Here is a 27813-nt window from a genome sequence, read left to right as displayed (position 1 = left end):
GATGAGAGAAGACGTTTGATAAGTCATTTGAGTCTTTATATTCTATAACAGAGCAGATATACTGCGTCTAAACTTTGGAGTTTACTTGCTCTTTTTCTGGTCCTTTTATGTTTCTATGACACCAGTCTCTATTGGATTCTGACAGAAGTGGAACACAGCGCAATGATGCTCAAACTGTGTAATTTACAGAGCTCCTTTTGGACAAAGACACAAATGGAGAATTACATGAAAAGCATGCACGGAGTGCATTATTTGGTTCAGCAGTTCTAATTCATGCGACATCACTGCCGGAACTAAAGGCGTTGAGGGGGTCGGAGTGTTGATGTCTGCTCTCTGTCGTCGCCAGTGAACCGTCATGACTACGCTGCTGGACCTGAAGAGTAGTGTGATGCGGCAGGTGCAGAGGAGCCAGTCGCTGAGAAGTCGGAGGGAGCCCCCCCCCTCCACCAGCAGCAGCCCGCTCACACACTGTCCTGAGGTGTTACCCCGCCGGTGAGTCACACACACACACACACACACGGACACACACTCTTGAGCTCATGCTCTCAAGACGGCAACTTGTGCTGACAGTTTTCAGCGGCTGTATTACCAGGGGAAGTTTCCTCATATTTGGTTGCGTTTTAATTAACATGCCATTAATAATTTAACATATGAAATGAGCTACACGGTTTGACTCCTTCAGTACTTTCAAATGATTGACATCAGTGTCACACAAAAACTTGGAAACAGCAGTGTGAGCAACAATCGGCTTTGATAATCAGTCTTTCTTTAGGAAATTAGAGTGCGGTTGTGCTGGATCAGAACATAATGACATCTCTTTGAGAACGGCGGTAATTCATGTCTGTTAGTCATTTGTTTTCCGCCGGCCGTTCGAGTCATGAAATTGTTGTCAACACAACATTTGAAATGCGTGGTAATTACAATGTTTTTGGTTCACTGAGACAAGCGGCTTCCCCACTAACGGCTCATCGGGTGCACCATGTCATGCACGGGGAGGCTTTCCAGGGACTTTGAAATGCTGTTTCCTTGGGTTTTTTCACAGTTTTATACCACAAATTTCATTGCATTGTGGATTTTCAACCACTTATATACTGTATGTGTGGTGTTGTTTTTCTATGTGAACAGAAATATACACAAATTTGAATATCCATATGTTTATGGCATATAGTAAATTATGTTTTTTCTGGTAGAAACATGAGTCTAGGCCTCGGTACCGGCTTCAGTGAGGGGATATCTTTGTTTTCCAGTCATTGTTTGAATGCTCACACATGTAATAAAAGAAAAAAACAACTATTAAAAAGCGGAACTTTCTTAAGACAATATCCAAAAAGGTCAGTATCCTTTAGCTTCTAGTGTTGCACTCAACATATTTTTCATATATTCATCCGAAGCCGACTCGAGCGATGGTCCAAACAGCTCAGACTCCAAACAAAACCAGAAACTAAATTCTTACAGATTCTCCATATTCACAGGGAGATCTTAACCATGCCAGCCGCCCGGATTTATTTGCTCTCTTTGATACAAAGAGTTCATCTGGATTCATCCTCTGGACTTTGATTTCTTTTGCGCCCAAGAGCTCTTGTGATTGGTTTGGTACATTCTGTACCGGTGGACGTTGCTGGTAACAGGAGGGGTGCCAGACCCGTTTCAAGGGGGGATAATGTTTGCTAAGTGAATAAATATGGCGGGCCAGGCTGTGGAGATGTTCTTTGTAACCGGAGTTACAGTTGGTTGTGTGATTATTCTTTCTTTTTTATTGCAACCAACGAAGCCGCTCATTTGGAGAGTCACCAGATTTTTTTACTCTGCTTTGAAGCTTCATCTGAATCCCAAAGTAATATGATGAACCTGAGGTTTCTATAGCAACCTAAACACATGCTGCTGTCATGATGTGAACTTATACTTGTAATGACAACTATGCCTATTTTTAACATAGAAGAATATCTCTGAACGTCACGAGCCAATCGCCAGTAAATTTTGGATTTTAAAGGTCAGTGCTGAATATCTATGCTTTTTTTTTTTCTTTTTTTCTTTTATCTATACCGTTTTGTTTTAATGTGTAATTTGATGCAGTGTCATGATGTTGAAATTATACATTATTTCTGCAAATCAAATCTGCTCTGGTGCTCTTCATTAAAGACTGATTGGATCTGACAGCATCTCCCCCATCTCTCATTTGCCATGCCGGCTCCTTGGTGCTGCTGTCTTCCCGCTGAGCCTCAGCCTGAGCGCTCGTCATTAGGCACAGCCTGTTGATCTTTGTTATCCATTCAGTCTGGTACTGACCCGCCTGCACTCTCCCTTTAATTGAGAATTTGCAAATGAGGTCGGGTGGATTTGGGCTGCGGCGTCTGCAGCTGTTGACCGGGCAGCACAATCAGCTGTCAGACCTGAGGCTCTCCGAGCAGGCGCCGGCACGCCGGTGGCAAACCGTTTAATTCAGAGGAGCAAATTATGCTTTTAAATCGATGTGAGCTGGCTGTTAAATCTCTGGAAATGCACCAGACCCTCGCAGAGATGAGCTTGACTGGCAGTACAGGAGGAACCCGCAGAGATTTATCCTTGAATTTGTGTTTTCCGCTTGCTGCTGTTTTCTTATTTCCCATTTCTCTCTGATCTGTCTCAGCAGCAGTGGACTCCATATTTCACTCTTGACTTCACTCTGGTTTAAAACTCGAGTTTTCTGCAGTGTCTTTCATGGCTGTCGATTCTTGGTGCCTCCGTATCGGGGTTTTTATTTCTCAATAAGTAGAATATCATAAGCAACTCAGAATGATGTGAACCCTTTACTCCAGAGCTCCAGATGTTGTTCCTTATGCTGGCAGATAGCTGACTCGGGCCATTACGGAGCGAGTGACTTTGGCCAGGGAGTTGTGCCTGCATGTAAGCCGTGGCACTGGCTAAATAAACCCAAGAAAGTGTGCAAAACATTATTGGCTTGCTGTGTCCTCCATAATATGGCCTTGAAATGAGGCCTTGACGTGCTAGAGATTCCTGTTGATCTGATGAAGCGACTTAGACACGGCAAGTGGTTGATTTAGTCTGCTTGGACAAGCAGTTTTCAAACAGTAAATCATGTTTCCTTGGGGAAATGAATAATAATAGGCCTAATAATAATAAACCATTTTTTGAAGGATATTTTTGTCTACAGAATACAAAGTTAATGGGCCAATAAACTTTCACTAACCTACAGGTAAGTAGATGATTGTGCTACAACCTCGGGTTTATTCCTGCCTATCTAGTATAAACGTACCTGCAGAGATTGGTGCTGACTCCTGTGGAGGTGTGTCCGTCTCAGGATCCCTGAATAACAGGTCTCTCCAGTTATTTAATTTTGTTTTTAATTTATCTTTATTTTCTGCATCCAACATCGTATCAATCCATTTTCATTTCAGCTCATGAATGCTTTATTGGACAGGCGACGTGGCATCCAAGGCCGGCATGCGTCACCTGTTTCCAGCGCTGAGCCTCGCTGCCGCTCGTCTCACCCGTAGAGACGGTACTAACGAACTAACGTTCTGATTAAATGAAATCGTGGGTTTTTTCTTGGCTCCACTTCAGTTAAAATGACCTCTATCGCTGCGCCAGAAACACGTTTGTTCCTTTCTCTTTTTGTAAAATTCAGCATGTCCTCAGGTAGACCTGCAGGGTGAGGATGCTCACGGACAAGTCTGCGTTGTTAGTACGGGGGTGATTTATGTGCAAACTCGCTCTCAGATTTATGAGGACTTCTTGAATGAGGTCCGCTCTGTCTTAGATGTTGGAGACTGTCGGCAGCATCTCTGTTCTTTTTTAATGTTTCTATAGATTTTTTTTTTTTTTTTTCGAGCTCTGACTTTTGAAACATTTTCTACCAGGCTTAAGAAATTTCTGCATGCAATTCTGTTAACATTTTAACATCCCTTATGATGAGTAGCCAATAGGAGGGTAGTTTAGAGTATCTGATTAAGATTTAGAATTAAATGAGCCCCCAAATTCGTGGAGTCGTGGACACTATGAGTACCAGGAATGCAACGTGGTATTTTGCAGCGAGACGTGGTTGCAGGACCATGTTCAGGACACCGGTTTCTCTCTACACAGATTACAGACTGTATGGGAAAACAGAAGACTTCACATAGACTGGCAGCAGTGGATGAAGATGGTTTGCATTGCTTGTTGATGGTGGATTTTTTTAAACTAGACTTCTGCTAGTAATTCTAGCTGATTTGTATTAATAACAATGAGTAACTATGACAACCGGAAAGTTGTTTACATGAAGAGTAGCTGATTGAGTTTTCCAGAGACGAGACAACGCCTGGAACAAGAACCCAAATACTGGTTAGTTAAAGGGGAAAGGGGAAGGAGAGAATAACAGAAAACAAAGAAAGAAGAGGCTTGAGTCATATTTTTTTCATCTATCACCATGGGGAGTTTGAGATTGCGAGGAAATAAAATTGATGAGCTTTTGCTGGTGGGGGTTCTCGATGAATTATGTCAGGATACTGTTCTCATATTATGGCTCAGCTTTTAATAATTTTTATCTCAGGCGTACTGCTGCGCAATCAGCATGACCATGGCCTCCTATCATCCATCTTCTTCCCCCACAAACTGTCCACAGACTGTTAAACTTCTCCCCATCTTTGCTCCACTATTATACTTAGCACCGGCGTTCCCCAGAGCTGTGTGCTGAGACCGGTGCTGTACTCACTGTACATGAGTGCACTGCAGTTCATCCCTAGCACTTCATCAGTGAGTTTGCAGGCAGGGCCGTTGTGGTTACACTCATCAGGACGAGCCGGCCTGCAGGGAAGACAACCAGAGACTGATAGAGGGGCTTTGTGAACAACATGTTTCTGAGCACCAAAAAAGCAAAGAATATACTGCGTCTTAAACTTCAGTACAAAGACAAGCATAGACCTGACTGCTATCTATGATAAAGGAGAGATGGTGCAAATACAACATAGGTGGTGGAGATGGCTCAGCAGAGAATACACTTCCTCAGAATACTCAGGGGAAACAACGCAGACAGGAATGTTTTCTTGCGGGCAGCGATGAGAAACTGACGTACAGCATTTTAGTTTGGTCTCCTGGATGCTCAGCAGCAGACACAAGTGTATTGGAGAGAATTAAAAAACATTCTGACACATGGTCACGAATACTTGCATCTTCAGACTCAGACAGTTTCCTCACAGTAAAAATTAGACACTTTTAATGCATATGCACAATGTTATTATCACCATATATATTTTTTCACATGAAGTATGAAGGACGACAATAAGCTCTATTAGTTTTGTTGTTTTTAGGGTCATCTGTTCTTATTATTTTATCGATTCTTTTTATTGTGTGAAATGTGAACGCTCCAAATGCAGCACTCTTCCAAGTTTCATTTTACGCAGTGCCTAAAACGACAGTCCATTTGTGTTTAGTTGTTTTCAATTCACTTCAATTGTATGTGATGTCATCAGCTCAGTTGTTGCCAGGCAACAACCAAATGCATTCACGGCATCTCTGATCACCTCCTTCAATGCTAGACTACTTTTTAATTTTTTGTTTTGTTTGTTTTTTTAATTATTCACATTAAAACAATGTAATTATCTTTTAATGAAAATACTGAAACTACTCAGCTATCCCGATGATATCAGACATAATTGACACATGGAATGACTGACGGTTGTTCCCCCTTATGTCCTGAACGTCGTCTGTTTTAGAGTAACAGAGCTTCTTTGCAGGATAGTTCACAGCTTTCACTGCTCTTCTAACACACTAGCGTGTTGCCTTTTCATTAGATATTTGAGTCTTTTATTTTTAATAAGTTATAAAACAGTTCAAAAACATTTCTTTTGTTCGGCTTTGCTTTGAAATCGTGGAATATTGTGTACAAACTGCATTTGAAAAAAGAAGCAAAAAAGAGCCAAACCCACCTTAAGATGAGTCTGAAAACGGCATTTTGGAGCATCAAAGAAGACTCCACTTGGAATTCATTTTCACTCTAGACTTCTTTTAAGTCTTCAGTTGCAGCAGCTGTTCGACTGCTGCTTCTTTCACAAGACTTTTATGATTGATCTGCAACTCCACAATCTAGCTGTTCCACCTGCGATGCTTTGTTTCTTAATCAGACGTGTAATTAGAGTCAACGAGCCTTTTGTGCTGTTGAGGGGGATCCTTGTCAGAGAGATCTTTGTTTATGATACGAGCTGTAGGCTCATATTATAACAGTGACAACCATAATGGATCAGATAAAAAAAGAACAAAAAAATCATCCTATTTTGTTACAATGCAAACAGACGTCACGTTCTTTTATCATGCTGCAGATGACAGTGATGTGTGCAGTATTAATTATTATCTATGCCCTGCCACATTCTGTTGAAGTTGGAGCAGAAGAGCTGCTGTCACCATCATAAAATCCAATTAGTCATGTTTAAACACACTGTCTCTGATAAAAGAAGAGCGTCGCATTCGTGTTTTTATTTATGCATTCCCCTTGATTTACTCCACGCAGGAAAAGCATGATTGAAGCATTTGGATGAATTCTGACAGAAAATTAGAATAAAAAAAGTTAAAAAAAAAGAAAGAAAGAATGATCTGTCTCCTAGCAACGTCAAATCACTTGCCACGCATGTGTGTATGCATGGTTTGTGCATGAGCGCGCAAGAGAAAAGTCAGAAGGAATATGAGTATTGTTTTTCTTATAATAAGTAAATTTCAAGTCAGAATTGTATCTCTGATATTTGCCTCATTTGGCTTTGATTTGTGCTCATAAATTTGTTGCACCAAGCTAGAAAAAAGAAAACGGAACGATCCCAGACTGTCTGGACGAATCCTCAAGCCGATTGGCACACAACCGGACAGATTTATGATGCCAGGCTGCCATGGACGATTAAAGACGGATGTGGTTTGAAACACAACCCTGACTGGAAAAATAAAGCTTGTTTGTAAATGAAAACTGTGAACTCCAAAATAAATTAAGCTCCCAAGTCCCTTGTCAATGAAAGAGGCAATCTGGGAGTCATTCACAGATTGTAAACTGGGTTTGAGGTTTTCTAGCTTCCAAATGCTGTCAGAGGAATTACAGATAAGAATATCAATTTGGGACTTTGTTTGGTATTGAGCAAAATAAAGTGAAGCACCAGGGAACCTGAAAAGGAATATGCATTATTTATGGAAATTGTCAAGGATTAGCCTTCATATGTAGTTAATTATCAACAGTTATAGTCTCATTTTAAATAAATGTATCAATATACGTAAAAAATATCTCATAAACATCAATATTTTCATTGATTTGTGTGAAAATTCCACCTCTGACCACAAGGGGGCATATAGATTTGCTGCGTTGCAATGAAGGCGCCACTGACAATACTGCGTTAATGAGTGCGGATGGTCCGGCATGTCATGTAATACTGCTTTAGCTCACTAAAGATGAACTTCGTCGGGTTTTATGCCAGGATGTGACACGTGAACTTTCAAAGAATTCAAAGAATAGCTCTAAAGCAACGTAAAGGAACTTTTGCTATTATTAGCTGTTGTTATAGGCGTGGAGGTTAATACACTTTTACCACACACACTGTCCAAGATTGCCTCTTTTTTGGTCTCTTTCGTGGTCATTCTCTTGTTGTCACCTCTGTCGTTACTTCTTTTGAGTCTCTAATGGCGCTTTTACACTAGTACCTACTCAGCCCGACTCGCCTTGCCTTGCCTCGGTTTTGCGCTTTTCCACTAGGGGTGGAGGCATGCCGAGATACTTTTTCTGTAACTACATAAACCTGGTGGCTGAGGAGAGAATAAAAAATGGATGTAGATGGGCGATAAGGAACGATTAGATCTACCAGGAGCTCTGTCACTCTGTCACTAGCTGCTTGCGTTGAAAAAAAAAGCATTGCCGCTTGAAGCTTCTTTCACTCTCATTTTTTAACTTGATATAGAACACAAGTCACAGACCCAGCAGCACATATATCATCTCCTCCAGGTTCTACATCTTTTAGTGTTGTTGTCTTCTTCGTTTAGATTACACAATCAAATACGTCACAGCAGCTTCACTCCAACCTCCTACTTCTGCTGAATTGTTATGGAAAAGAAACTAGGCCGAGTTGAGTCGAGCCGAGTAGATGCTAGTGGAAAAGCGCCATTAGCTACTGTGGCAATGATGTCCTCTGTAGCTCTGTGAGCAAAATTAAAATTTGTTAATTCTTTTACATAGTGCCGCAAAGCAATACGCATTTGTTGCAAGGAATGACTGGAGTGGGAATCCAAAGCTTCTTTGGGTGGGTTTTGCCAGTACCGGTACCAGTACCGTAACAACAAGACAACGCTTATGAAAAGTGGCTTTAATGAAAGCTTCACTTAGGGACTGATCACTTTGTTACAAAAAAGGATTCATTTTGGGAAAGTTACATCAAATTCCAATCAATCTGAATCACTGATTTTAAGATCTTCTACTAAATTCCACCGATTCTTATTATAAATGTTGCTTAAAGCCAGATAAACCTTTACCACCTCTCCCTACGTGGCTTCTAAGCCTCATGGCTTTGCGACGCGCCCCACCACCACTGCTGGGCCGGGCTGCTACATTCCCGCTGTGTTGTGATGACGTTAATAAAGGCGCGGGTCGGGCCTCTGTGGGGAGCTCCTCTGTATGATGCAGTGATGTTGGCTTGCAGATGAGGAAGAGGACGGCAGCCGTGAGGGTGGGGACGGAGGCTCGAGGGTGAGGAGTTGAAGGCAGACAGCCTGACTGATCCCGGCGGTTCCGCTACGGCTCCCATCAGGGTAGCTTCCTGCCGCGGTGATTTCCATACCGGCCCGGGAGGCAGACTCCTCCTGAGAGATTCGGGAGGAGAGACAGGTTGGGATGAGGTTGCTTTCTGGGGGGATTCCCAAGGTGCTCAGACAGCTACTCTTTCCCTGAATGTGCCCATATCACCATGACAACTGGGGCTGGCGGGAGTCACTCGAACCTGGAGGAATCGGAAAGCATCATTTGCATTTTGCACACAGCCCTACTAATCAAACTGGAATAACACGGTTCATGCGGCGAACAGTTTTCCTAATGTTTGACACAAGATGGTTTGATGACAGACCTGCACGGGATAAAGTCCAGTCACTCAAAATAAACAGAGCACATCCTGACAGATGCGCATCAAGGTATCTGTTAACAAGATGCTCATTCTCATCAATGTCACTGAACCCCGGTGTGTTGGTAATTGATGGCCATAAATATTCAGATGCTAAACTAATCAAGTGACATATTTATGTACCACAGTGCCGCCTGCATTCCTCCTCTCTTATTATTTCTCTCGGTCTCAGGTTTTGTACAAGAAGATTGTTTATCAGTCTGCTGCTTTTCTTGGCAGGGTTTCGGAGGAGAGCGTGGAGTTCTTCGAGCGTATGAACGCCATCCTGCAGAAACAGGAGAACATGATGCGGGCGGCCCAGGTTGAGGTAACCTCCACCCGACTTCCACCTTTCCATCTGTTAAACGGCGTGAAGCATGCAGAGTTTGTGTAGCGATCAGGCCCCGGACCTGTCTCTCAGCCCAGCAGCACGGCCACCGCGACGCCCCGAGACAGAAGGAGCGGGTTAAACGGGGGACTGAGACGAGCAGGAGCTCAGCTGTGACGAGCTTCTGTCGGCGGATATGTTCAGTCTCTGCTACCAGAACTGACACTTCCTGACTTCACACCCATTTGCTGCTTCTCAGCTTTGAAGAATTACCACGAGGAATACTGTATTGCATGCAACATGCCAGATATCACCGAAGAAACTCAACCTTGGAGTTTTAGTCTAATGTTTGATTATTTTTTGTAAGAACCTAAAACTGGAACCGATTGTGATTCTTATTTATTGTCTGCTGTTTATAATAAGCCCTTGAGAGATTCTAACCTCCTGATTAATGTACTGTATGGTTCTCCAGCATTTTACTCCGCTGCATTTTTGGAATAATTGTCATTTTCTTTTTTCTCAGTAACAATTATTGTTCAGAAGTAACCTAAAATAAGATTTCACATATAAACTATATAAAATTCTGAAAAAAAGTTTGTTTTAGGCAGTTGAATCCTGATCACAGGCATAAATATCGGCGGTGCAGCTGCACCAGGGCCCATGGAGGAGGGAGAGAAAAATGTTTTTGTGAATGGAATAGTCCAATCAACTTACTAGGCTACCTGTCAGTCACGTTAAGTGCATGATTACAGCTGGAAAATAAAGTTAACAAAAGTAAAGGAGGACAAAAATAGTATAGCATAATGTTTACCAAGCCCAAACAAAAAAGCGGCGCACAAAAGAGAAAAGAGAAAAAGAGCCAGGATGATGTTAAAGCAAAAATGACTAAATTAGATACGTTCTTTGCTGCAACCGAGGAAAAAGCCAGCGTCCCGCCGGAGGAGGGCCAGTCACAACGCTAGCCTACATGGCGACAATAGCAGTTCTCTTTAGTGGCTGTGCATGTGTGTGTGTGCATGTGTGTGTGTGTGTGTGCATGTGTGTGTGTGTGTGCATGTGTGTGTGTGCTTTTGTTTAGGGCAGGGGTCGGCAACCCAAAATGTTGAAAGAGCCATATTGGACCAAAAACACAAAAAACAAATATGTCTGGAGCCGCAAAAAATGAAAAGTCTTGTATAAGCCTTAGAATGACGGCAACACATGCTGTATGTTTCTATATTAGTTTTTTTTTTCATTCTGCACTTCGAGAAAAAAGTCGAAATGTTGAGAAAAATTTCGAAATGTCGACGAAAAAGTCGAAATTTCGAGAAAAATTTTGAAATGTTGAGAAAAAAGTTGGAATTTCAAGACAAAATTTGAAATGTCGAGATTAATGTTGAAGTACAATCTTGGGAAAAAAGTCGAAATGTCAAGAAAAAAGTAAAAATTTTGAGAAAAAAGTTGAAATGTTGAGAAAAAAGTCAAAATGTCTAGAAAAAAGTCGAAATGTCAAGAAAAAAGTCAAAATTTCGAGAAAAAAGGCGAAATGTTGAGAAAAAAGTCGAAATTTCAAGAAAAAAGTCGAAATGTTGAGAAAAAAGTCAAAATTTCAAGAAAAAAGTCGAAATGTCGAGATTAAAAAAGGAAAAAGGAAGAAAAAAAGCTCCAGGAGCCACTAGGGCGGTGCTTAAGAGCCGCATGCGGCTCTAGAGCCGCGGGTTGCCGACCCCTGGTTTAGGGCAAGGGTGGGGACACAAAAAATAACTATTTGCACCGGGCTCTATCAGCACGATGTTACGCCACTGATCCTGATCTAAAACTCTAATCAATCGACAGAAAACATGTTCCCACTCAAAAAGAAGCACTAAGTCCAGTCTGGTAAAATGTTCATTAAAACAACTACTTAATGTTGCTACTGAAAGAATACCAAGACAAAAAGCAACTTCAGAAATTATTATTGGCAAAAAAAAACTCGAGCTCAGCCTTGGTCTCAGAAACTCGATTCCTAAGCAGAAAGAACTTCTTGTGATTACATTTTATACTTGTACACTGTCTTTGTTACTGGCTGCTTTCACTAGTCCTTGAGTTCCAGGATAGTTGGGCTATGAGACCTGCATTACCCTGAAACATTTCAGTTTGAATCAAAACCTGGCTTCCACTGCAGATCCTCACCTTAACCGTCAAGTCTCCTCTTCTCAATATGGTCTTTGTTAGCCTTCCTATTGGGTTAAGGATCATTGTTTTGTACAAAGATAAACGTATATCTTAGATGATAGTATTTATGTGAAGCAACCACAAACCCTCAGATTTCAGAAATCTAACTTCCCTCCACACGTATGTTTTGTTGTAAGAACATCAGCGAGACTTGAGAGCGGATCCTGCAATAATATCCTGGGGTTCTCTTGGAAATTCCTTTTTGCATCATCAAACGGTACGCTTCAGTGCTGATTTGTTGGAGCAAACACACCTCGACAAATTTGCGGTGGTTTGAAACGTACGCGTCTCGCTGGTTGCTTTAAAAGCACCAGACAGAAAATCCAGACAGCCTGGATTTGTTTAAATGTTTTTCTTTTCAGACTCGTGAGTCAACGATACGCTTTCACCGCAGCCCTGCCACTTTTGAAACATCACAGGGAGGCGCTGGCAGTGAAAAGAGCTGCGAGAATGTAAATGTAGATGAGAGTTTGTGTGTTCTAAAGAGCAGGATCCCCTGAAAGCTGTTGTTCACGCCCGTGAGAGACGACAGAGCAGTAAACTTAAATAAGACTTAGTAATATCAAACTATGACCACGGCTTCTCTTTCATCAGAGTTTTTGTTTTGCCTGAAGCGGTTTTGTCTCCACGCAGAGCCAAAAAGGGGCTTGCACGGTGCCGCCACCCCAGGAGCATGTGGACCAGGCCTTTATCCCCGAGAGGATCAACAGGACAGAGGTGCGCAAACCAAGTTCTCTATTTTTTCTCCAATTTTCATCTTGTCCAGCAGGGATTATACTTTTAAAAGTAAAAATAACATTCAAACCTTTTATCAGTGCTTTTTTTTTTTAAGCGCAGCAGAGCAGAAAGCATGAAAGCCAAAGAACGCATGCATTTCTTTTTGAAAGGGAGTTATTAAGTGGAGTGTGTTTCCGTGTAGCTGGATCTCCTTTATGAGGAAGCCGTGTACACGGTGGTCAACAGGGTCGGCGTGCCGGCGCCTGAACACGTGAAAAGCGACGACGAACTGTTTGCTTACTTACTGAAGGTATCTGTCTGCCTTTTTTTTCTGTCCATCCGTCTGTCTTGTATTCATAATAATAGAAATAATGACAATAATAATAATAATGAGTGTAGTGTGGCAGAAGCACAGACTGTATTTCTGGAAGCCTATTAAATCTCTGTCGGTGACACTGTTGCAGCCTCGCGGGGAGCGTGTTTGTTTGTTGTGAGGAGGCTGTAAGAATCCGAGCAGATGCTCTTGGCTCAAAACTGATTAAAAATCAAAGCCCTGTCACATTCTGTACCGATATTCATCTGTAGCCTCTCACTTGTCTGGAGTGGGCGTCATTTTTTAAGGCTGTTCTCAACAGCTGAGCTCTCTCAAGGACCCGGAGAGATTTTATAGGCATTTCAGTCATTTTTTACTCTATTTTTAAAATATATTTTTTTTGTTCAAATTAACGATAACAATAAAGTGTCATAAAGCAAATTGTTACGTGAAAGGATTTTTAACGAGTCATCATCTTTTCAAGGTGTTTGATATGGCTGAAGAGGAACACGACATTATTCTGCAAAAAGTTCGAGAGTCCAAGGTGAGATATTTTGTTCAAATACTGTCCAAGATTAGTGTTTAAAGTTTCTTCTCTGTGGTGCTGAAAAATGAAGCTCCAATGCTGCACTCATTTAAAGTGTCAGGAAGGTGTACGTGAACTCCTTAGAATTAATGGGTTTTCTGGATTAATTTGACATACAATATTATATCACATGCAGGTAACGTCTGTGAACTCTCTCACTGGAGAGCATGGATGGAAACTTGGATCCTGCAGCTCAACATCTGGGGTGCAGAGATGCTCCTTCACAGTCACATGTCTAGAATAATTCTAGACATGTGACTGTGAAGGAGCATCTCTGCACCCCAGAAGTGGGGCTGTAGTGTTTGTTAACAACAGATGATGTAATTCTAGTAGAATTACATCATCTGTTGTTAACAAACACTACAGCCCCACTTCTTCCAGTCTGTCTCAAGCTTTTAGTCTGTCTGTACCATCTAAAACCAATATAGAGAGATGCTGGAGTCCAGAATTTGCTCCTGCAGTTTTACACGATCATCCAGACCACCTGCATGAGATCTCACATCCTGCTTGACGAACAAGACAAAACCATTTTTACACCACCTTACTTCATCTGCATTTTCTTCTGATCACTAGCTGGTTTTTGCATCCAAACCAGTGTCGAAAAATGTTTCCAAAAATTATAGTTGGTGAAAAGAAAATCTCAAAAACTAAAAAAAAAAGATAAAAAGAATTGCTGTTTGACAGAGCAACACATTTCTACAAACACATTGGCAAGGCACAAGACGACTGAAAAAATGATTTAATCTTCACTGCTTCAGTCCCTGGACCACTTTATTAAGTGGAACATTTATTTTAAAGTTTACTAAAATACTGTAGAGTGAAGTGGTCTAAAGCCAAGACATCAACCTTATCAAGATGCTACTGCATTTTTGAAGAAAACCATTCACTGGACGTCCAACAAACTGCTGAAAGCACTTCCTCGAAGTTGTTTCTGCCAAAGATTCGGCTACGCAGTACCGGTAAAGGTTCACTTATTTTTTTCTCTAGCACTGTGAACATTTAAGAGATGTAACCAATAATGATACAAGAACTCCTACATGTTTGGGTGAACTCTTAACTTAACTTAAGCACATTGGAACTCAGATCAAGGCCAAGACCAATACCAAGGTGTCCATATCATTCAGGTGACCAGTTACACATTGATAAGTGTTCTTAAGCATTGATTAGCCTCTTGGAATGATGTTGGAAAATCATCCAGAGTCAGCGAGATCTTGAAAAGATACTACCTCTCCAGCGGTCCAGTGGCTTTGACTGGACGGTGTTTTTAGAGCCCTGATACTTCCACAGATAAATAATGTGCTTTGTTTGACCTAAGAACATTTATCTAATTGTTAGCTTTTGGTGTGTAAAGACAAGTAATATTGCAAATAATACCTCAGAAAAGCCTCTCCTACCCAAGGGCTTGTGTTAGTTAATTACCCTCATACATCTTACACAGATGGAATAAATCATGATTTGTCTCAGAAATAAATAACACTAAGAAATTTAGAAGCACATCAGTATTTTTCTGTGTTTTTTTCTCACTCGGGCAGTTTTTTTCTCCCTTCTTTCTTTGTCTCATCTTTGTTTGAATGTAACATTTAGTCAGTTTGAGTGCACTGACTCCCGTGGAGATGTTATTTTTTTTATATTTTTTGAAGTTGTGAGATGTGAGGCCAGTTATTGCTAAAGTTTTGTATTTATTCATTTTATTCATTACCTTCTACCTTCTTCACTACCTTCACTTGTCACCCAGGAACCTTTTAGTAATAACTGTAAAGAACTGCGAGCGCTTTTGAAATGGTGGCACATGGAGTTCTATATTATATTCCTATTCTGCAGTGCATGCTGATGTTGTCTTGAATGGAGTTACAGGAGCCCGGCTGTTACTGGTGTTTACTACAAACATAGTTTTTTCTTGCAATATCACTTTCCTACTGAGCAAACATTCTTCTTTTTTTTTCTTTTTTTACAGCGAGCCAATTTTTCTTTGAGAGTTTCTGTCATGAAAGCAAAGAATCTGATGGCCAAGGACGCAAACGGTGAGACCTCTCCTACATGAGCAACGGGAAATGATATGCTCTGTAAAAAATGTTTCTTATCCACCAATAAAAGTCCCGTTTGAGTTGATTTGACCAGCATCGATGAGGCAGTGTTTAGGATTGGAAAACAAACAAAACATCATCATTATATGTGGACAGGATACAGCGACCCCTACTGCATGCTGGGAATCCTGGTGGGCCAGAGCCCTCGGGAAACGGAGGAGAAGAAGGAGAGAAAGTTCAGCTTCAGAAAGAGGAGGGAGAAGCTGGAGAAACGTTCCAGCACCAAGGAGGTGTTACCCGCCAGGTGTATCCAAGTGACCGAGGTCAAGCCGGAGACTCTCAACCCCGTGTGGGACGAGCACTTTGTGTTGTGAGTACGAGACGGATCTTAAAGGGATTGTGACATGAAAAACAAATTTTTCTTGATTTTTTGTGTTTTGTTGGGTGTCTTGACATCAATTACACCCAAAAAACAACGAACTTTTAACATTCAGTGTATTGTGTGCTTTCTGGGATTTTCCGCATAACTATGCAAAAACGGCGCATGTGGTTTGCTGGCGGATCGTTACGTAACGATCCGCTAAATCACCGCCCCCTCCACCCAGCTCCCTGCCTCCTCTCCTCTCCAGCGCACCATAAAGGCTGATTTATGGTTCCGCGTTACACCGACGCAGAGCCTACGGTGTAGGGTTACGCGGCGACGCGCACCATACGCTGAACCCTACGGCGTAGGCTCTGCGTCGATTTAACGCAGAACCATAAATCAGGCTTAACACGGAGCTGTTTAGAGCCTCTTTTGTTCTCATCACCGGAGGAAAACTGCTAAGAAGACCCGCGGCCACTGACTGGACTTAAGATAAGGAGACACTGCTGCTTGCATGCCTTTATTTTTATGATTGTTTGCTGTGGTTCGCCCTCCTGCTTTTCCGTGCATGCTTCGCCTGTCGCTCCCGGCTTAACTCTCCGACGCCGCTGTGAGCGAATGGCTGGAGGAGGAGGAGGTTTGGAGGAGGAGCGGAGCAATGATTGACAGGAAAGGGGGGAAAGGAAGCATTTTTCACGGCGCAAAAAAACACTGTAATAAAAAGCCAGGAAAAGAGTACTAGAGTGAAGTTTTTCTTGTTACACTCTTTTAGACACATTTGAGGGATGTTGGCCAAGACTTTTAATAGTGTTAAAAGCATGTTAAAAATGATGTCACAATACCTTTAACCTTTCTGAAAGCACATGGTGATGCGTGTCATGTGCAGAATTCTCCCTTACAGTTGTTAGTTATGTGGCCACAACATCGCATTGTTGGTCGATGTTAGTCTTCAAAACAATCATGCTTTGGTAAAACAAATATACCACAGGTATAGGGGGTGGAGTCGGCATCTCGGCTTCACATCACTCCCACTTTTGTGGGTTGTTCTTCCAAAAATCTGAATTACGGCACTTTTGAGGCGCGAGATAACTATGCGCTGATATGGGTCTGTGATGTCACAATGCCCTTCCAATTTGAACAGCTTGTTGTATGACAGATTTTCAGACTGAAGCAGCCACAGAGAAAGAGGACATGGCAGTATTTGTACAGAGTTTTTAACTTATTAGTCATTCAAAACACTCAAATGTATGCACTCAAGCAAAGAAAGTGTTATTTTTCATCATATATTCCCTTCAATAATCCATCTTGTTTGTGCTGTGGTTGCAGCAGCGTAAGCAGAGAGGCGTAGAGGCCTGACCCTCCGTTACTGAAACTGGCCCATCCCTGATTTTCTCACGTTTCCTCTATTTTACAGTGAAGTTGATGATGTCCACAACGACCTGTTACATCTGGACATATGGTAAGATTAGAACACAGGAACCTCTTGTAAGCACCAATTTACAGCGTTGATCAAAATGGTTTGTTTAAATGTGAAATTGTTCAGATATTTGTCTTATGCTACAGTAGACAATGAAACAATTCATGCAGTATAATAAAAAATAAACAACAAAGATTACAGCTAGTGTGCATGGTGTGTGCACATTATTATGCTCATTGCTTACTCAAACGTTTAAGTAACAATTTAGTAATTTTACGCAAAATGTAAAAAACGCCTGTTTTTACCAACCAAAAGGTTAACATTCAGAAATGTTCAATAGACTGTAAAAAAAAAATGCAAAAAAAGAAATGAAAATAATAAAGTACCTTTGGAGAAACTTCTGGGAAACTGTAAGGAGTCAGAATCAGAAATGTAATTTAAACCTTTACTGAAGAAGACGAGGGTGAAAGCACTGGACTGACCTGTCAGCTACAGAGAATGTGTAAAGAAATAAAAGAAATGTCCCAAAGTATAAGTTTTTAAGGAAGGCACAAAATAACAACTGAAACACTTGAAATCCTGAACTCCTCAAGTGTGTGAGAAAGAAGGGCAACATTACAGATTGGTAAACGCTCTAAGGTCGTTTATGTTTGTAGGCCAGACATGCAAACACTGATGTTTATTATAAAATGAAATTAAGTTGATTAGACCAAAGTTTTATTAATCCATATTGTCTGAAGTTAAAGTAACATGACATTTTTTTAATTTATTTTTTCATTGAAACTCATTTGAAATCAGTTAGTTTCCAATATTTCAATAATATTGCATTTTTTTAATTTTTTTTATTTATCATATATGTTTATGAAATTAAAAAAGCAAAAAACATTATGTGTTTATAATCTCAAGCAAACTGTAGCTTCTGAGTAAGCAGAACAGCTTTCTTATTGCAGGTAAAGTGACACAAATATTAGTTCAGACTGTGGATATTTTTTTAACTTTCTATCTGTTCTAATCATAAGGATAAAATGACTCCTTAGACTCCCTCCTCTTTATTCCCTGATCTTGTGGGAACATTTCCTTCTTCCTCTGTTACTGATGTTAATAGCTGACTCAATAAAAGTTAAAAATACGACGGCTTTCCTCGAACTACGGCGGTTCTTATTATGTAAAAGTGTACATGTGCACACTTTAGATTCTTTTATATTCCATTTTCTACACTTCTCAGCTCTGTTGTTGTTATTCGGTGTTAAACAATGATCCTCTTAGAAAGTACCGTACAAGTGCTAATAGCTCCTGAATGATGTTCTTTTTTTCGTCCTCCAGGGATCATGACGATGATGTGTCTGTTGCAGAGGCCTGCAAAAAGCTGAATGAAGTCAGTGGACTTCGAGGAATGGGCAGGTGAGAGAGAGAAAACGCTCAATTTTTACTGTTAATTTGCAGAGTTTAAGTAAATCTCTCTTAAAATGTTTAAAACATCTCCAAGTTGTTCTGATTTGCAACAAGTTCTAATTATGGGCAATATTATTGGTGGTACTTTTGTTAAGTGGTTCATCCACACAGTTGGCTTAGTGGCAGAAGAGCGGTGAGTCATTAAGTCTGTCAGCGAAAGGGTCATTTTCACGTGAATAAGCCAAAGTGGTAATTAAGGAAAGGAGAGTACTTTTGTGGACTTTTTAGTGGAAACGCTGTCGGCTGATTCTACCGGATCATTTAATGTTTGTGCTTTGAAAAACACACAGAGGAGCACATGAAACCATAAGGCTGTGCACACAGAGGCTGATAAACAGCAGGCTTCTCTGCAGAAAACCCAAGACTGTCAGGGATCAAAGTTGTATTTTGTTTTGGTGGAAAATACACCATTTTCTGCCTAATGAGGGAAATAAGGAGATGATAATTCCTTCTCTCGGTGCTCAGACTGTAAATCACTGAGGATGAGAGCCAAGGATGAATGCAGACAGGGTGGAAACTTTTTTTCCTCTTTCTCTCTCTGGCAGGTATTTTAAGCAAATAGCAAAGTCGGTGCGTTCCAATGGATCTGCATCATCCGGCTCCGAAGAGAACGCCGATGACTTCCTCGGATGCCTCAACCTTCCTTTGAATGTGAGAGTTCAAGACGGCGAAAAAAAGAGAGGGAAAAATTAGGAAGTGAAAAGACAGCTGTCCCTGAGACTGTTTTTCCTTGCAGGAGATCCCGGTTGCAGGTTACGATACCTGGTTTAAACTGGAGCCTCGGTCGAGTGCGTCTAAAGTTCAGGGAGAATGCCACCTGATCCTGAAGCTCTTCACCAACCAGGTATTCAGAGTGCAGCATTATCTGATACGCATTTGTCCTTTTTGTATCAGCAGTTACACGGTTTTTCATGTTGATTTAACCTCCAGAGAGACACGGCTTTATCTAAGAGGGACACAAATGTCTCCATTCACAAGAAACTGCTGAGTCAGATGGTGGAGTATGAGCACGCTCATGTCAAGGTGAGTTTTCTCCATGTTTTTTATTTTTTTATACAATTTTTGAGTGACTTGGCATGTGACATATTAACACACAATTTACGACAACTTTTATTTCAGTTACTTTGTATTAACATCTGTATTTTTTTTATTTTTAGCATTTCATGATTTAATTCCTTTTACTGCCACAGTAAATATGCAGATTTTTAACCATTTGCTCATTTTTCAGCTCATTCTGGCCCATTTTCAGTGTTTCCTCAAAGACATGTTATCAACAGGGTGTGTGTGTGTGTGTGTGTGTGTGTGTGTGTGTGTGTGTGTGTGTGTGTATATATAATGTATATATATATACATACATACATTTTCCTTTTGATAACTTACATTTATGTACAGCCTTAATGAGGATGTATACATTTAAATGCTCTTTTTTTGTAAGCATACATAATTTTTTTTTACTCTGTAAGTCTATTTTTATCCTGCATTTTCACACCCGGGTTTGCTCAGGATGAGGGATTACACCAAAGTGAATATTCAGTCTCATCTGATTGTTTTTTTTGTTTTAGTTTTTTGGTGAATTGGCACTACCAGAAATAATTTTGGACTCAACTGAAAGAAGTAGATCATGGATTTGAATCGGTTAGATTAGGCTTGAATTACAATGAATTGGTCTGATTTGGAACATACAACACTTATTGTTTGTTTGTTTTTGGTGAGGTTGTTGTGCATTGATGCTGCAAGTAAAGTGGATTGACTTGAGTAATTCAATAAATAAGTCTAAAACCACCACAGAGCACCCTTCATCCAGAAATTCACACCTTTGTCCATAGCAACGGGTTTTCAGGAGTGGAAATGAGCTTTTTCACTTGACTCCGCCCATGGGGGGATGTGGCTCTTAAGGAATCGTGATCTTTTCCACTTCTCAGCTACAGAAAATGTTGCATGTAATGAAATCAGGTGATAAAGACAGGAATAGTTCTAATCTGGTGTGGGTCTGCGATGTCACAGAGCCCTCAAAAAGTGAACTGCTCATCCTCCGATGTAGTATTCTTAGACTGAGACGACCCTAAATAGAATAAAAGGGTTGAGTTAAATCAGAGTTTTGGAATTGGTCATCACTTCCGACACCTAAATATAAACTCAAACGCAGATTTTTTTTTTTTATTTTCAAAATACACTCCCTTTAACAAGAAAGAAGCATCAAACACGTTGCTTTAATCGTCACGTTGGTGTCTTCCATTTGAATCCACAGAGAGAGCCGTACAACTGGAACGGGCAGGTTTCTCCTCCTGCATGGACCGTACTAACTCACCATGGTGTTCAAAATGATCTCTCGCCTCTCCAGCAGGCCATTATGTAAGTATTAATGAGAGAATAAAATTGATTAAAGCAAAGATGAAAGCCGTAGCATCAGGTGGAAGGAGGGTGTTTTGGTGTTTTTCCGCAGCCGCTGGCAGTGCTACAGCAGCCATCACCGGAACCAGAGGGTGTGCTACTCCCTGCTGCTGCGCCTCCTGAGGACCATCGATGCAGAGTGGGATCCTCCTGCTGTGCGGGGAGACCTGGTAGGTTTGACGTTGTCAACTTCCCAGTAGGGAGAAGCCTTTCATCGGCTAGAACAGTCACCTCATTAGCTCAGCACTTCACTGACATTCATCAAGGTTTTTGGTCCAGCCAAAAATGTCTCACAGCCAATGTCCTGGAAGCTGTAACTGAGGGGCCCTTCCTGTGTCCAGGAGAGGCAGCTGTCAGACAGCTTCAGGCTGTACATAGAGCACTGCCTATGCCTGATGAAGAACATGCGTCAGGTTTACCCCTGCTCCAGCGCCGCCGCCATCACACGCTACGAGCTCATGCTGAGGTAATGTCACACCCCCATCACATCATGGAGTCGCCCCAACAAACACTCAGTCCCACTCTGTGGAGGCAGCACTGTTTGCAACGGTCACATCGCAGTATATTACAGCAGTAATATCTTGATCATTTCTCATTACTCATCTGAAAGTCAATATTGATAAAGGTACAAAAAAAATCTCCAAAAAATAGGAATGTAGATTCTTTTTGTTTTAATATTTTTATTAGGGGGTAAGGCACAGTAGAACAGGAATAATAAAAAAATGATGATTGATTTGTATTTTATTTTGTTAATCTATGTCATACAAAATATTATGTATGGAAAAAGACTATTATGGTTATCGGTTTTCAACTACTAAATGTTACATACACAATTAAGATAATTAATTACAAAAAAAAACAAGCAGCAGCAGGTATGAAGGCATTTGATAAGCCTGGAAATAAAGGAATTATTTAGTTTCTGTTGTGTTTAGATTTTGATATAGTGAACTATTCATTATACATAATTTCTATGTCCTTAGTGTGATAAAGGAAAACTAAGTATACCATGTTAAAAGTTATATTATAAACACATTGATGTGATTTAAAGCTGCTAGGATCCAGGGGGTGGGTGGGTAATGTCTGGGGTTATGATTTTATTTTCATTTATTTATTTATTTATTTTTGTTCTTAATTTATGTGTTAATTTTGCATTGTTATATTTAATAATATGGGCATTACTTTTTTTTTTGTTTTTTTTGTTTTGTATTTGTTTGTTTTTTTGTTATTACATGTATCTATTCATTTTTTGTTGTTATGTATTGGTGTTTTTTTGCACCATGTTGTTTTTTCAGAAAAAGGAAAAAAAGAAAAAAAAATGAAAATGATCTTGAGTAATATTTAAGTATTAAAGCTACACACTATAAATTAAAAAAATAGATGAATAAAAAGGGGAGAAAAAAAAACCAAAAAAAACCCCCCAAAGCAAAAAAAAACAAACCCCAAAAACAAAGGCAAAGTAAATAAATAGATAAAAAGGAGGAAGAAAGAGAGGAATGAGAGAAGAGAGGGAGGGGGGGATCCGTCAATCAGGAGGCAGGGACTGGAGAGTGGAAGAATGTAAAAAAGGGAAGCCACTTATTATAAAATTTGTTATAACTACCCTTCAATGAATATCTAATCTTTTCCAGCTTCAGAAAAAACATGGTATCGTTGAGCCACTGAGTACTAGAAGGAGCCTTAGTCGACTTCCAGTGGAGAAGAAGGTGGCGTCTTGCCAGTAAGGAAGTAAAAGCCAAAATGTCTATTTGATTTGAAGTAAACCGGCCATGGTCCTCTGGGAGCCCGAATATGGCAACATGGGGGGAGACTTTTATATTCACCCAGAGTATTTTTGACATGGTGTCAAAATAATTCAACCAAAAGCGAGAAAGTAGTGGGCAAGAGTAGAAGGAATGTAGATTCAAGCAAATTTCTTTCAGCATGAGATCACATAAAGACATAAGCATTCATTCCATGGAGATCACAAATTGAATCTCCAATCCACACATTCTAATAATCCTTCACTATTTTATAGGTATTATTCCTCAAATATTACAATGTGATGATTCGGGGAAATTTGAACTAGAAATTGTAGGTATCTATTAAAGCAGAAAGACAAGTCCTTGGATATGTGATGAAAATGTGATGAAAATCCCAGATACCACAGCCTGGCTAGTTATATTTATTTACTTTGGAGAAACAATTTCCTGTGAAATGGGTTTGGTACCCCTTCGTTTCACAGCCATTCCCACCGGGACAGAATACACCGGACCAATTGGATGGTTGTTGAGTCAGTTCATCCACTAGTGGGCAGCAATGAGTTCCCGGTACACTTCCACGTTTTGATGTCGATTTCAAAAACCGGTTGGTGGTGGAAATGCACCACCACTAAGGTGTTTGCAACCCTCGAAAAACATGACAGGAAGAAGAAAAAACAAACATGGCGACGGTGGAGGAGATCATGATGATGCTCTTAGAACGAGACATTAAAAGAGGCAGCCATTTAATGGTCTGCTTGACCATTAAATATATCACTGCACGTTGATGGCAAATTCCTCTTCTTCTCTGGTTTGCTCCTTTTGCTGGTTGCATGTTAGCTGTACTGCTCAAGCGACGGATCTGCTACCTATCTGTCTTCTGGGCTTTAACAAACACTATTCAAAACATCACAGATAATAACCTGGATGAATACGTTTTTACTGAGAATCATCTCCACTCGCTCCACTGGGGCCTTATTTTGTTGATGCTAGTTGCTCTCTCTGTGTCACATGCTCTGTCTCTATAGTGAGTTGTCCAATGGCATCCAAATCCATCCCTGGAAATCAAACTGGAGTCCCGAAGAACCAGAATAATTCTTTGCAACAAGCAGGAAAATAATGAGCAACCTTTAGTCAAAGCATCTCATTACAGGAAATTATAGCAGTAACTGAAACGAGTCTACTTTACATAAATGCAAGTCAACAATATCGGCTTATTATCAAAGTTCACATTTCTAAAGTTGTTTTTTTTTTCTGTAAATTTAACTTCTGCCACACTAGAATGTTTTAATTTGAAACCATGAAACTACTCTGGCAGTTCTGACTCAGTTTTGACAATAGACGAGCTCTGATCTGCTGCAGACCCGGTCCAGTTTGTGTGTGCATCTGTTGTGATCCAATGTGGGCAGAACTGGAAACATCTGCACACCATGTAGTTTACTTGTTGTTTCTGTATTTTTTGTTATTATTTGCTTCCTCTTTTGGATCACGATGCATCTTTCCCAGATGAATCCGACCAATGTGATCAGACGGACACATGAGGACATATGTCCGTCTAATCGTCATATCGGTTGGACGTCAACCACTTTGTGTCATTTTGTATCAGCTGTTCTGTTTCACCCCGTCCTGACTACCAGTGGCAGTAGTGGAGTGACCTGCGTTACCGGCAGTCATGCAGAGACTCACAACCATAGTAACCATAGTAACCGCCGTTATCCAGCCAAAGTTAGATAGTTAATAAAACTGCAGCTGCCTATAAGCACAAACGCGTCTCCTTAGCTATCATAATTAGAATCTGCAGCAAACTTTATTGGAAGTGGAGTTTTTCTCAGCCTGATGGTGCTTGTGCACGCATGCCAAGTTCGGATGTAGACATTCACGGTGGTGTAATGGCGCTTTTCCACTAGTACCTACTCTGCTCTACTCAACTCGGCCTAGTGTCTTTTCCATAAGAACCTGGAGGAGATGATAGATGTGCTGCTGGGTCTGTGAATTGCGTTCGATATCAAGTTAAAAAATGAAAGTGAGAGAATCTTCAAGCAGCAACGCTTTTTTTTTGTTTGTTTGTCTCTGCTCTGGAAAGTCAGCTGGAGCCGCGAGCAGCTATGAAGTGACAGAGCTCCTTGTAGATCTTGTCGTTCCTTATCGGCCGTCTACATCCCTTTTTAATTCTCTCCTAAGCCACCAGGTTTATGAACATCTGCCTCAGAGTTGGATCATGAAAAAGACTTTTGCGCTGCCATTGCTGGTGGAATAAAATGAACAAGAAGCCGCGAGTCGCTCTTTCGCTGATTTCCACATCCTGACTCAGACGTCTGACTCCAACCCCCCAACCAATCGGTGGCGTGCATTGTGATGACATCAGATACAGCCCGACTCAGCCGCTTAGAACCTCGGCAGAGTAGTTACAGAAAAAGTATCTACTCGACACGCCTCCACCCCTAGTGGAAAAGCGCAAAACGGAGGCGAGTCAAGTCGGGCTGAGTAGCTACTAGTGTAAAAGCGCCATAGGTGGACGTAGACTTTCAGGACATTCTGATGAAAACCTGTTGTGGATTAGTTTTGTTTGGAAATGTTGCTTTGGAACAAATACAGACTAATATTGGCTCATTTTACAGAGACAACACATCCCCCTTATGCTCCCACAACCCTGACAAGTGTTTGCCTTCAAAGCTCACCTCGGACCGCTGACGAGCCTAATTTGATTGACATGTTTACACAAGGCACCCATAACTAACGGTGAAGTGTCAGGCTCGGTCCCCGTAAAGATGTGAAAACCAAAAACACACCCTGTGACTCACGGGGTCTCAGCGGTTGGAGTTAGGTCTCCAGGTAGTTATCCAGGACTGCACGTGCAATCAGACCAGAGTACATGCAGTCAACTGTGATTGAAGCTTTTCTAAAGGCTAGATGCTAAAAATAATGACTTCCTGTGTGATGGATAGTAATTTTGCATTCTAATTGTTTTTTTCCTGTCTGTGCATGTCAGGGGGATTGGCTACATGCAAAACATGAGAGCATTTAAGACTGTCTGTCCTCTTCGAAATGAGCTGCATTTGGACATCACCACTGCTGTCAAGGTAACCGTGAACGTGCACTTTAGAAACTCATTTGTTTTTAAGTACCCTGAGAAAAACACAGGTTTTGGTTTGTGGTTTTTTTTTCCCAACATATAGATGCATGACTTGTCTTCTTGTAGTTTGTTCACTGCGATGGAAGCAACACGCTCAAAAACATGCAACTGCAACATCAAAACAAGCGGCATCATTTACACAAATACTCTGTGCAGGGTTGTACTGTTTGTTCCTCCAGCGAGGCAGAAGCAGAACTGGAACATTCTGATACGTGTGTGTGTGTGTGTGTGTGCGTGTGTGTGTGTGTGTGTGTGTGTGGGGGGGGGGGTCTTTGTTTGTTATTTGGGCTTTTTTGTCACCAAATTAATAAGTTTTATGAACCACGGCGGCGAGTTGGAGCGCTGATTTCGCTTCAGTGTGTGATCAAATTAATTAAATTAGCAATTTTTTGCCGTTTGCCTTTCTGTTTTTTGTTATTAGAGTTAATTACCCCACGAGGGACCTTTACTTAAACCCATTTGTTTTCCATTTAATTATATCAACAGAAAGGAACAGCCGAGTGGTATGAAGGCTTAATTGCACGCTATAAACCAGAGGAAGGGGTAAGTTTATGACGGATAATGATAGAAAGCGTTTCATCCTCGTGGTGACGGCGCCCCGAGGGTGGATGTGTAGGGCGGTGCTGACGCTGCTTTTGTTTTGGGTGTGTTTCCACATCGCAGACTCTGGAGGAACAGCTCAAGAAGCTGGTGCAGGTAATCGATGCCGTGTGTGCAGATGTGCAGAGAGGCCAGGACATCTACAACAAACTGTTTTACAGGTGAATATCGGGTGTGCGTCAGTTGCTCAGTACGTTGCAGAGACACGCCGTGTTTGTGGTGATGGTTTGGTGTCATTTCATCGTCTGTTTCTTCTCACAGTGCAGTGAAAGTCGATTTCTTCAGCATATCATACAGGCAGTTGGAGAAACAGGTGCGTCTTTGAAAACAATGCAAAAATGTCTTCTTTGTGAGTCATGAACCGTCGTCGTCGTCGTTGCTAAATCTGTCTTTCAAATCCGTTGTCCTCACAGGTGGCTGATGATGTGAATGTAGCGATGGAGAGGGTGTGCGGGACTCTGGAGCAGGAGAGCTCCAGGATGACTCAGACGATGGGAGAGACCATCTTTGAGCTCTTCATGTCCCTGAAAATCCTCAAAGGCTTTCGGGAGTTTCTTCCACTCAAGTTGGTTCCACTTTGATGAGCATTAACATTCCTTCCTACTAACGCCTGGCTGCTGGGGATGTGCTCCTTCTTCTGCTTTTTACTAAAGAATATCTGCTTTTTTCTCCAACAGAGATGCCAAAATGCTGGCACTGACGGGCTTTAATAACTGGTTCAAGTCCTCCATTCATAAGTGGCTGCAGATTGTTCATGACAGATCTTGTGACAGGATCTGTAAAGCAGTGGAAACGGATACGGTGAGAAACATCTGCCCTTCAAAGTCTACAAATAAACTGATAAAAGCAATAAAAGCAATGTAAGTTGATCTGTGACCACAGTCAGTAAAGCTGTCAGCAGGAATGCCTTTGAATGAATTTTCATAACCAATATAGAAGGATTTTTCTTAGCTTTTCATTTAAATGTATTTTCCTTATAAAAAAGTGAGTGAACATCAACTAACTCGCATTATCTAAGGTGAATGTTTTTGATCAAAGGGTAGTTTAATCGTCTCCTTGCAGCAGACGACTGAGATCTGACGCTGATAACAACACGCTCCTCTTTGTCCTTGTTTTGCTGCTCCTTTCTTTCTTTAACTCTTATTTTCATGCATTATAATATAATGTTCTTATAAGCAAATCAAAGGTGCTTTTTAGTTCGTATGGATGTGATATTTTATTACATAACCAGATCATTTTAACAGAAATGATAGTAGGTTTTATCCTTTAAAGGATTTAAATTGCTTCTTTAAATTGCTGCTGATGATGTTGCATTCAAGGACACAGAGGATGTTGAAATATCCAACTTCCAAGTATGAAAGAAATACTTCATGGATTTCTTAATCAAGGAATAAAACATTAAAGTAGTGGTAGAACATCAGCTCATTTGTTTCTTAATTTAAGTGAACTGTGTAACTGTTGATAAGATTCTAC

At 40.9% G+C, this 27813-nt stretch overlaps 1 protein-coding gene across 1 annotated transcript in view; it reads left to right on the top strand.

The window, feature by feature from the left end:
• Positions 1-355: 355 nt before the first annotated feature.
• The window catches only part of baiap3 (BAI1 associated protein 3), a 36535-nt gene continuing 9077 nt past the window's right edge, over positions 356-27813 (top strand). Inside the window, exons 1-21 of the mRNA XM_061712169.1 lie at positions 356-492; positions 9327-9414; positions 12241-12324; positions 12527-12634; positions 13122-13181; positions 15178-15244; positions 15404-15617; positions 17026-17070; positions 18352-18429; positions 19026-19131; positions 19217-19324; positions 19411-19503; positions 20729-20832; positions 20924-21041; positions 21213-21337; positions 25597-25687; positions 26227-26283; positions 26404-26501; positions 26602-26653; positions 26754-26905; positions 27018-27141. Coding sequence (XP_061568153.1) covers positions 356-492; positions 9327-9414; positions 12241-12324; positions 12527-12634; positions 13122-13181; positions 15178-15244; positions 15404-15617; positions 17026-17070; positions 18352-18429; positions 19026-19131; positions 19217-19324; positions 19411-19503; positions 20729-20832; positions 20924-21041; positions 21213-21337; positions 25597-25687; positions 26227-26283; positions 26404-26501; positions 26602-26653; positions 26754-26905; positions 27018-27141 — 2109 coding nt within the window. The remainder of the gene's footprint in view (positions 493-9326; positions 9415-12240; positions 12325-12526; positions 12635-13121; positions 13182-15177; positions 15245-15403; positions 15618-17025; positions 17071-18351; positions 18430-19025; positions 19132-19216; positions 19325-19410; positions 19504-20728; positions 20833-20923; positions 21042-21212; positions 21338-25596; positions 25688-26226; positions 26284-26403; positions 26502-26601; positions 26654-26753; positions 26906-27017; positions 27142-27813) is intronic.

The sequence above is a fragment of the Cololabis saira genome, chromosome 21, assembly GCF_033807715.1.
Source record: "Cololabis saira isolate AMF1-May2022 chromosome 21, fColSai1.1, whole genome shotgun sequence".
In the NCBI taxonomy this organism is placed as follows: Eukaryota; Metazoa; Chordata; class Actinopteri; order Beloniformes; family Belonidae; genus Cololabis; species Cololabis saira.
This window is presented reverse-complemented; position numbering and strand designations above follow the sequence as displayed.